We start from the raw sequence: 11219 nt of genomic DNA, 5'->3' as shown, positions 1-11219 counted from the left end.
TATATGGTACCTCCTTACTCATAAGAACATTTAAAACCATCACTGGATAACAAACATATCAATCATAACAGGATGGTTCAAAATAAAGCCTGATAAATCTTTACATGATTAAAAAAGATAGAAATCCAGATAGCTAGAATGATAAACTGAAGTCCGTACGAAGATGGCTAATTGGCTGTGGCGATGGTTGTAAAACAAGTGCACCCTTGCTTGTCTTCACGTTCAGATGGATAGATTGAGTATCCACATAAATTAAATCCTTATTTACCTTGCTACATGTAGCATGTTTGCGAAACACATGTTTAATTATGCCCGAACATTTCAATTCATAATTTGTTTAGCATTCTTGTTTCCCTTGGACTTGAACAAGAGTGGACCATTGTAGCCTTAATGCAAAGCAATGTTTATGTAACACAATTAAATCCAAGATAATCCCATGAAAAGGAATGAGCTGTGTGCACACAACACTAATATAATACTCAGCAGGTCGGAGTTTAACTAGCTTGTGTGATCACAACATGAGCGTCAAGTATGAAAGTTTATGGTCTTTGTTTGATCATAGAAGATAATAGGCAAGACTGTACTGTATTGATCTAAGCAACTCCATCTTATTATAACTATACTAAATACAATGTATTTTGGATCCTGTCCTCTGGTTGCTGAACAAAGTCAGAAACAATTTGAAATCTTTGATTTACATCATATTATAGTTACTATGTTAGGCCTAGGCATAGCCAACCAAACTAAAGAAAGGAGATATGAACATTTCCTTTTTGCTCGGAAAAAAATGAACATGCCTGGTATACTTTGAAATCAAATGTACAATTCACTAAGTTCAGGTGTATTTGTGTGTGTGTGTTGAACAGTGGTAGAATGACACATTCATTGATGTATAGACGCAGAACCCCTTACCCTAAGTAAAAAAGAAAGTACTCTGAAATTGCATTATCCCGTATTCATATCCAGGTTTTTATGCATAGATAATAAATGCTACTATAAATGCACTGTCTACTCCCTGTTTGTCAGTCTTTTGAACCATGAAGAGGATCCAGGATGCTGCCTCCTCGTTCATTGGCACTCAACGGCATCGCAAACAGCATGGCTCTCGTTATCATGATGGACTGGCTTCGTGCCAGGGCAACACAAGTCTTAGATCTATGTCCCTCCACGATCCCAATACATTGTGTGATGCCTATGATCTGATCAAAACACAGCAGGATGCCAATGACACCATGACCCCATAATAGATCCAATATGTTGTCCTCAAAGTAAACATGGTGGCCTGAATGTGTGAGTCATGTGTGTTTCAGATGGGTTTAGTGAGTGGTAACGACCTCAGACAAACCCAGGCCTAATGACATAGATAGACCAACTATGTGTTTCAGTACACGCACAAACAATAAAAACACATACACTACTGGTAAACCACGGCAGCAGCTTATTAAGGCTAGCAAATTCCCACACAATGCAGCAACTGTCACCAACTCAGTTGCACTAAACCCCTTTCTGTACTTAAGTAATAATTGTTCTAAAAAAGGAACAATGCATTGCATAGTATCAAATCAAATCGTCTGAGCATTCTGCAACCTAAGAGAGCTTGTACACATAGTGTAACATCGCAATAATAATTTTTGGAAGCATAGCAGCACTGTAATGTTGGCTGTTTAACGTTAGAAGTCTTTGTTTTTTTTGGTCATTGACTGGTCCTTATTAATTGAGAAATTAGTTATCATTAACAGAGGAAATTGTTGTGGCTGAATCTGCCCCAGCGTTTCTCATGCAAGAAGTGCCAAGGTGGGTTATGGTATATTTATGTTGATTTAGGAATTTACAGTAGGTCTACTAACTCTCTGGAGCCCTTTCAATATGGCGTTTTGCCAATGAAGTATCTCATGAGGCATTGCTGTACAGGGTTAGGGTTAGGGTTAGGGTTAGGGTCAATCATAACACTCATTGAATTGCAGTCAATGAGTGTTATGATTGACATTTAGCTTGATTCATTTTCTTAACTAATTATTGTTCCAACATATTGTTGGATGTTTTGTATCCATGCATCACAAAAAACAGTTATTGTGAAATCCAATGTTTTTTGTATTTATTTTACCTTTACATTAACATTTGAATGGACAGAAATAATACAATCCTTATTTCAAGCTGCCCTTGCGGGTTCCAGTGAGTCACTCCTCACACGCTACTCACTGGAGGTCTCTGCGGGGGGGAGGGAGTCGCCATGGACCTCGTCAGCCCCACAGGTGCCCTGTGAGGGCCGCTGGGGTCTGCAGGACAGAAGGGACTCCCCCACCTCCCTCGGCCAGACCCCCTGCTGTCTCCGCAGGGCCTCGTCTGGGCCCAAGGGGGAACAATGGAAACCATCATCTGAAATAGCTATCAATAACACTGCGGAGACGCTGTACGAATAGACCCCTCACAGATACAGATTTCTGAGTATCTTCAGATTAATACACCACAAATAGTTGGGCAGATATTCCTCATATGTCCAATGTCTCAAACCCTTTACAAAACGGAATGATGGAGTTGTAGACATTTAATAGTTATGACTACATATATATTTGTTAAGCTTTACTTTTCCCCTATTCCCGTATAGCTTTATTATTCCGAAAAGTTCATATTGATTTGAATCGTAGCTGTGATAACCAGACTGATAAAACTGCACTAAACATTTAAAGCATCTCAAATACATCATGCTAGATCTTAAAAGCATTATTAGATGACATAATTAAAAAATAAATAACAAAATTAATCTATGTGTTGCCATTGACCTAATTTCCTACTCCTAATTTAATGTAATTCAATGGAGTGAAAGCCGGACATGTTTTAGGCAAAATAGGATTTGCATAATGGACATTTAACAAATTGAGTACATAAACAATAAAACCAGCATGAGAAAGGGATGCTTTTAAAGTTTTTCCATTACTTTATTTTGAAATGTTCATCATTTCCTCTGTGACCTTGACCTGCCCCCTTGCGGTTCCAGCAAAGCGGCATCTCCTCCTCTCTGCAGATCAAGGTCTACAGACATCCCCGCTGCTCTGGCTCCACTGAGCCAGAGAACCACACTCGCAACAGATTAGGGGTTTTCAACCGCAAAGAAAAGGTTGGAATCTAGCTTTGTTTCTGAATCGGCCGTATTCAGAACATATTATGTCTCATAATCCAATGAATGAGCCTCTTGTTTTTTAGTCACGCTTCCCTCCTTCCTATCTTCTGCTTGGCTCAGTGTGTTAATCCTATTTGAAACCATAGTGGAATTGGAGCAACGGTCCTATTCTAAACTAAGGTATTCCAGCTGAGGTAGCCTATCTAGTTGGATGCCAGCTCCATGATTATTCCATTCATCAGGGACCCACTCTCCCGGACACTGTTCTCTGGACCCAGCCCTGGTGGCCTGCTTACTCATGGTGTCCACATACTGAGGGCTGGGATCACATAGGTTTTCTTAAAGCACTCTTACATTGTATTTTGAAGTAGATTTACTGTTGATGAGTAGATAACCCTTATACTTTGTTGTATTTTCTCCCTAAATATTTGATTGATGGTGAACAGAAGGTTTCCAATTGTCTCCATCTTTTTTGTGTCAATCTCCAACCTGGCCACAAGGGGAGCTCTACCCAAGACTCGCGGAAGAATGAATAATCAATCAACCATATTTTGCAGTTACTTTATTTTTTCATGCTATTTAACTCTGGACAAAGTGAGTCTGCTCAAGATGAAAAACTGTTCAATAAAACATAACAACTCGCACACTGGTTTGAATTAATTAAGAATTTAGTGAATTCGGGAAGCAATATGTGTATATATTGAGTTAGAAGAATGTGGACCACCTTCTCCCATTAGGGCAAATACATTTTGATTTATAACCTAATCGATGAAGTGACACTACTGTTGGTCTATTCAACTTTAAGGTGTTGCATAAGGTTTGGTTGGTTTAGCCAAACTAGGGATTCATTACAATTGGTTTCTTGAACAATGCTGTCTGATATTGATTTTGGAATTTAATTGCAATAGAGGAGTCATTGAAACTAAATGTAACACATCGTCAAGCAATTGGGAACAAGCAGAAGAACCCTTAGTTTTCACAAAGTCGTGGTTGTTTGGGGTCAAAGCACAGATCCCATGTGACCTGTCCCATCCCATCCCCTAACCATTTTTAAATGTCAGGCGCTTACTTACTTGGATCTCTCTCTCACACACACACACACGCACGCACGCACGCACGCACGCACACACACATGCACACACACTCACACGCACACACACATGCACACACCACCACATTCACACACACACACACACACACACACACACACACACACACACACACACACACACACACACACACACACACACACACACACACACACACACTCTCTCATTGGTATGTAAAGCCAGCATGGAGTCATTATTTACAGACCTCTGCACACATCCGTTCATTACACCTGAGCCTGTGGGGCCTTTAGTGTTTGCGGTCATGGAGACACACATTCATAAAGAGAGTGTAGAAGTATAAAAGACAGTTAAAGAAACTGAAAGATCTTTCTGTTATTTGGTTTCCTAGAGCCTATATTTACTGGGGATGTGAGAGTCTGTGTGCGTTTGTGTTTTATTGGGTGTGGGTGTGTGCGTACGTGCATTTGTATTCCGGCCCCATGCTGTGCGTTGACTCCCCTGCTTTCATGACCCGGGAGAAATCACAAAGAAAACAAGACCTGACAGCAATGAGCGTGGCTAGACATCTGAGAGGCTTTCAGAGCAGAAACATCAAGATCCAATCTCGCGTAAGAAATACTATTTTTCAAGGAAAAGCAAGCACATTTATATGCATGGCTGGATTAAATGCAGGAATGCTTGTTTGTTAACGCAAGAACTGAGCTCAAAACCATAAACATGGATTGTTGAATAATTTTTGGAAAAATGAAATGCCGAAATTAGCAATAGAAGTGTCTACAACAATGGTGTATTTTTAAATGTAGTGATTAACATTATTTGAAAATGTGGTTACTAGTAATAGTATTACTTAAGATAGTGACAAAAACCTTCATCCCTATAATATTTAACTCCATACCATTTTATTTCGATTTTTATTTTATTCTTATTTATTTTATTCTTATTTAGTAAAGTGAAAAATGGTAACCAGAAAAGCAATTGTACTACCCGGCCTTAAACCTATTTCGATGTTTTTTACCTGCGGTGTATCCAAAAGGAAGGCTTGCTCCGTCTTGGCCGAGGTGTGCAACAATGATCGGATTCAGGTTGTGCGCAATTTGCTTCCTCCCAGGGTACGTTTTTGTATTGGAATTCCCCTGAACATCCTTGATTCGGTCCGTGACTGTGCTGTCGCTCTCTGAACTCTCATTCATCAGAGGTCTTACATCGTCTGACACTGGGCATGTTCCCTCTTGCTGAACCCCACAGTTGTCTTCTCTATTGTGTCCACTCGGAGACGGAGAGCAATGGCCGGGCCCAGGGGTGCATAGACAGGAGGAGAACAGAATAGGAAGTATAACCTTGAAGATATATATATCTTCAAGGTTTCTAGACAAACTCTTGGGCGATGCAGCCATGGATTTCAGTGAGAGTCGTTTGATTCCAGGGAATGTTCTTTGGCCACACTGATGATGAGTTCTTGTCACAGGATCGCTTGTTGGCTGATGGGTAGAGTTCACTCTTCTCACTGATAACGCCATCCAGTGCAGAAAGCATGTCAACAGGTGGGTGTTCATGGCTGTGGTTCCTCTGTAAACCCACCTGGGGCTGCCGCAAGCTGCCATCTCTTAGCTCCTGCTGCGGTGTCCATAGCAGGTTCTTCTCTGGTTTGGGGCTGTTGATCGGGCCTCAAAGCGAATAACGGATTCATCCAGAGTAGGGGACAGAGCCAGCCTCTTTCTGAACCCACCGCGCTCCACTCCGATCCAGTCCACGCTGGCGGGACTCACCCTGCCAATCACCACCTCCATCTCCAGCTCCTCGTCTTCTCTCACCGCCGCTGCTGCAGAATATTGGACCCCAAACCGGAGAGCGCAGGACCGAGTGGCAGTCCCCCTGGGCACCTATTGGTCCACAGGTGAGCTCACCGCACGTGGACGTCTCATTGTCGTAATCTGAGAGGTCCGAGTCCATCGGGTCATCAAGTTTTCCTTTCGAAGCAGAAGCCTTTCTGTGGAGAAGTTCCTCAGAAACTTGAGTGACCCCTGTGGAGGTCGAGAGGCGGGTGGTGAGGTGAGTGACTCGAGCTGTAGTACCGCCGGGCTGTTTTCCTCCTGAAACCCTTTCTCCTCCTCCAACACGAAGGGGACCCTCTGCTCTCCGCTCTGTCTTCCCGGGCACTTCTTCCTTCTTAATGTGGGAGTAGGAGAGGCGACCGGTGGCCCGTTTGAGTCCTCCATCCCAGACTGGTTGGCCCTGGCTTTCAGGGGCGGTGGGGCGTACTGGACCCCAACGCCGCCCATCATTCTCCCCTTCTTATATCTGGGGGTCCAGATTTTCTGAGAGCTCTGCGAGACTCACCGGTCCCGCGGGTAACTCTCATGTTGCGGTTTGAGGAGGGTTCCCTGACGGTCGCCCATCGATCGATCAGTGAACGCATACCGGTACGGTCAACCAACAGGGCTCAGTCGCAGTGTTCATGTTTGTCCCCTCACTCCTCAAGGCTCCTTTTAACATTTCAGAGCCCTCCCCCCCACTGCACTGTGTGAGGTTTGTTCTTCCCTCTTTTAGATAACCGTTGAAAACATAACATTGAAAGTGGTGAGGGGTCTCAGAAAAGGGGAGGCACTGAGGATGAAAGAGATGTGCACAGAGCCCAGAGAGCTACCTGTAGCGCATGGTGGGAATGTCTTTCCCACCAGTGAAATGCATAAAAGGAAGAAAATAAACCTGTGTTCTTCCAAACTTCTTCAGTTATTGTGTTTTCTCTTGGGTTGTTTATTATACGGTTTGTGTGTCATAAAATGAGTCGCCTTAGTAAAGCACGTCAACACACTACACACGTAAGCGCGTAAAAAATGCAAAATGCAGTTAGATAACCCCTTTCATAATATCTACACAATATATATATATATATTTTCTTTTCAATATAGCTGAAAACCTTTTCTTATTGGATATGTACATTTGAAATACATTATCTGTGTCATATATTCTTGAACATCCACATATATTTTCAATAACTCAATTAATCCAGGGACTGAATTCAACTATGAAATTCAGGGGGGTCTCCAAGCATACTTTCTTTGTTCACATAGACCATAGACTCTATAGATGATGTGCCATGGACGAAAAAATAAATAAAAACAAGCCGCAACATTTTTGCAGGAATTCTATACAGTTCAGAATGAGATAATCCTAGACATCATTATTCACCAAGCAGCACAGCCTACCTATGTGCATTACTTTCTACATTTACTTACAACCAATACCACAACTAATAGTAGGCTATTCTTGAGTCATTTAACAATATACAGTGTATTGCCACCAAGAATTGTAATCAAGAAATACAAATCAAATGACATGCAGCCGCGTAGGGTTGGGTTTCAGTGACAAATGACAATTGCAGAAGGCTTCATCCTGGGAAACTTTGTACAATCCACCATAAGGGTGCATAATACACATACTGTATATACTATATTGTGACCCAACGACATGCATATTTAAAAATATCTAATATATATTTGACATCCCATTTGAAAAGCTTAATTTAAAAAAGTCCTCCTGGTGAATCTCTAGGGGGGCCCTCACCCCGTTTGGGGAGGGGGGGTTGGCCCCCTATAATTAGATTATCCAGGAAATGTCGCTTCACTGAAAGTATTAAATACACGAGCGTACCTTCTCATGTCCACTGGAGGTCAGTATAGTCAGCTATATACCAGGTTCCAGGTCCCACCTGTTCACCGATAAAGTCTTGGCCGTTATATTGAGCGTGGTAACTGCTGATGGACTGGACCGTTGATTTATGGATGAAGAAAGTGATATAAAATAATACCCTAATTATTGGACATCAGTTGTGCAGCCGAATTTCCCTCTCTATATTTAAATCAATGTCTTCTAGCGGACTGTTTTTTTGTTTCACACAATACTTGACTGTGGAAACCTATTCAGAAAAACTGATAGACAATTAAATCCGATTTCCCAACAATCGCATTTCTCCGCGCGAGCGTAATAAACGTGCTTGCGCTCGCGCGTGGGTGGCACGAAACAGAGAAAGGAAAACACGGAAAGCAAGCGCGAGGGTGGCTTTCTCTCATACTTTATATTCAGCGCAGGGGCTGTATTCAAATTGTATCACCATATGCGTCATTCCCATCCCAACCCACCAAACTTGTTGAATCCCAATTTACAAAAACACCCCCAAATGGATAACACCAGGCGGTGTGTGTTGTGTTCCACCGCTAATCTGTGAGCATCCTTCAACCAGGCAGCCCGCATCCACACCCGCACGTCCTCCTCTTTATTCTTCACGCTTGTTCTTGAGGGCTGCCGAGTCCCTCCGCACTGCTACTGCGTTGGGGGTGCGTGTAGCGGGGAGGGTGTTGGCGCGAGCGAGCATCAGCGACTCAACGCGAGCGGTGGGCTTGACCGGTCTGCCCTACATGGCGGTGGATGAGCTCTATGCTAATATCAGCTTGTCAGGCACAGCGTCGCGTTTCTGCTACACAGTCAGTGGCTTTCAGAGTCTGAGCAGGCTCTATCCACAGCCATGGCTGAGGGCGGAGAAGGGGAAGATGAGATTCAGTTCTTGAGAACTGTAAGTACAAGTCATTTTTGTAAAGCCGCGGTTTGTAATTCGTTCAGAGTTTCACTGGGGTTAATTGCTGTCAATTGCCGCCTCGTGAGTGTGTTGTAGGCTGCAATGCATCACCAGTTGCCTTTCCCCACACTCAAACAAGTGACTAAAAACCACCAAAACTAGTTACATTATTATAAATAAATGGTCGGTGATAGCGAGAGTATCGGTGTACTGTTTGATGAATCAATGCAATGTAACTTAACTTGTGGTTGTTTTGCAAGGGGAGACATGGCGTGGGGGTGATATGTCTGTCCAACAACATCATGTGGAATTCACTGGGTGTTTCATGTACAGGTGCATCAGTAAATTCCTTAAAATCTGCTCGGTGTGGTTCGTGCTATACTCTGCTTGGGATGAGATACTGCATCTTATCATGCAATTGAGCGGCATGACAATATATAACTCTTCTCCTGGATAATATTCGTATGCGCTAACGGCATAGCTATTTTTACTTCAATGAATTTGCAACGGGACAGGTTTGAATAAGTTCAGTTACCTCGGACGCTGCCCTCAGCAAATGACTATTTTAGTTGTTCTACGCTGAGGACTGGTTGCTAGTGGGTATGCAGAACACTGTATGCTGGTTATATATGATAGATTGTATGTTGGTGTGGTGGGAAAAAACAGTCTAGGCATATACACTGTATGTAGGCCTAATGAACAGTTTATATTTAGGGAAAAACAACTGTTTTATATTTGTTCCATCGCTGTTTGTTTATTAGTTAAACGTATTTAAGAAACCTTGACATTTTTAAATTCTGAAGATATCGTGGAATATGGCTTAGTTTTTGTGCCACTCAACAAACAAATACTGTCTACTGTAGCCTAGTGTGTCTGCGTTGGCTTGAACCTGGAACTACAGCAGTACTTTTAAACCGTATTCTATTAAGATAAATGATTCAGCTCATGTCCCCACGACTTAAGCATTCAGAGGTGGACGCTGTGTGTCCGTCCTTTGGGTCTCTCTGGGACCAGGGCTCCAGAAGTGACGGGAGGGGCCCCTGTCTTTAGCATGCCTATAATATGCTGACCCAGAAACACCGCTCAGATTCCACTCTCACCACGGCCTGTTGATGATCTGATGACAACAGCGATTTGAGACGCGGGCTTTCCCCTACAGAATACACAGCAATGTTATTTAAATGTGGCGTTGAGAGAAGCATGCCATCACTGCGGGCCACAGGTTGAAAGAGCTGGAAATAAAATGCAAAGCGTCATTCTACTTGCTGTAGTTTGGTCTGGCTTTGCGAGACTATGCAAAGCATGTTGTACTATGATGTCAGTTATAGCATACAAAAGACGTCTAATGCTGTTGATTGCAATATCTCTGTAGTCATTTGTATTGATCAATTGTATTTACATTTGTTCTGAACGGCTTGTTGGAGGTAGAGGGAGGGTAGTATTTGGTGGAAAGGTGTCGATGCTTATTGCATTGGAGAATGCCTGCATTGGAGCAAAGCTGTTTGACGGCACCGATGGCATCTCTCTGTGTTCACAAACCAGGTGAAATGAAGGGATTTGAAACCGACAATCAAGGGAAATTCCCAATGGGCTATAATCTGGCAAAAATGTAACATGAGCCTGAGAAGGTCTAGTAATTGATGTCATTGCACCATCCTTAATGGCGGTGAAGGCGTTCTGATTACATTTCAGCCTTGTATGTGATGCATGGCTATTCTCAATGGCAAGAAAAATGGCAATAAAAAGCGACATTGAGGAATGATGTATGACGCCTCTATTGCTGGGTGACAACAGCTTCCCTGGAAATAATTTCACACACACACACACACACACACACACACACACACACACAATTGGAGCCTATGGATGTGTGATTGAAGTAACTGAGCAATATTGATGACTGGTCAAGTTGTCTGGTTCTGTGTCTCTGAGAAAGCCTTGGTGTTTCATGTTATCACTTTGGTTACTTTACTTCTAACGATTTCACCAGAATGATCACAATCTTTGGCTCTGTGACTATAGTGAGCATACTTAGGTGTACAATAGTGTACATACTTCAAGCAATTCTCCTCAGTGTTTCACTTCCTGCCTTGCTGTTGGTATAGCAGAAGGAGTGAAGAAACACGGAAAAGTGATTCTGCTCTCCGGATGGTGGGTATTCTGTTGAGCCAGACCTCTAGCAACATGCTACTTATTAGATCTTAGACCACCTGAAGGGCTGGTCCTGCAGGGGATCCAGGCGCCTCCACCGGTGTCCCAGGCTTATTTGGACTTCATGTTGTTCTAGAAGCCTGCCCGCTGCATACCAAGGCGCGGGCTTGAGGCCCGGTTAAATTTAGCTCTTTAAAAGCTGATGCTTCCACAGCGCATACGTCTCTACCACCACCACGGCCCACCCCCCCCCCCCCCCCCCCCCCCCCCTCCCCGTGTCGTGCGACCGCACCAGGGTCACTGTCTC

The 11219-nt window shown here is 43.2% G+C and overlaps 1 protein-coding gene across 5 annotated transcripts in view; it reads left to right on the top strand.

Annotated features, from left to right (window-relative positions):
- Nucleotides 1-8601: 8601 nt before the first annotated feature.
- ryr3 (ryanodine receptor 3) overlaps nucleotides 8602-11219 on the top strand; it is a 109439-nt gene continuing 106821 nt past the window's right edge. For all 5 annotated transcript variants that reach the window (XM_060041700.1, XM_060041699.1, XM_060041698.1 and 2 more), the window contains exon 1: nucleotides 8602-8758. In XM_060041700.1, coding sequence (XP_059897683.1) covers nucleotides 8711-8758 — 48 coding nt within the window. In that variant the 5' untranslated portion in view covers nucleotides 8602-8710. The remainder of the gene's footprint in view (nucleotides 8759-11219) is intronic.

Source organism: Gadus macrocephalus, chromosome 21 (assembly GCF_031168955.1).
Source record: "Gadus macrocephalus chromosome 21, ASM3116895v1".
Classification (NCBI taxonomy): Eukaryota; Metazoa; Chordata; class Actinopteri; order Gadiformes; family Gadidae; genus Gadus; species Gadus macrocephalus.
Note: the sequence above shows the minus strand (reverse complement) of the source record. Positions and strands in the feature narration are given on the sequence as shown.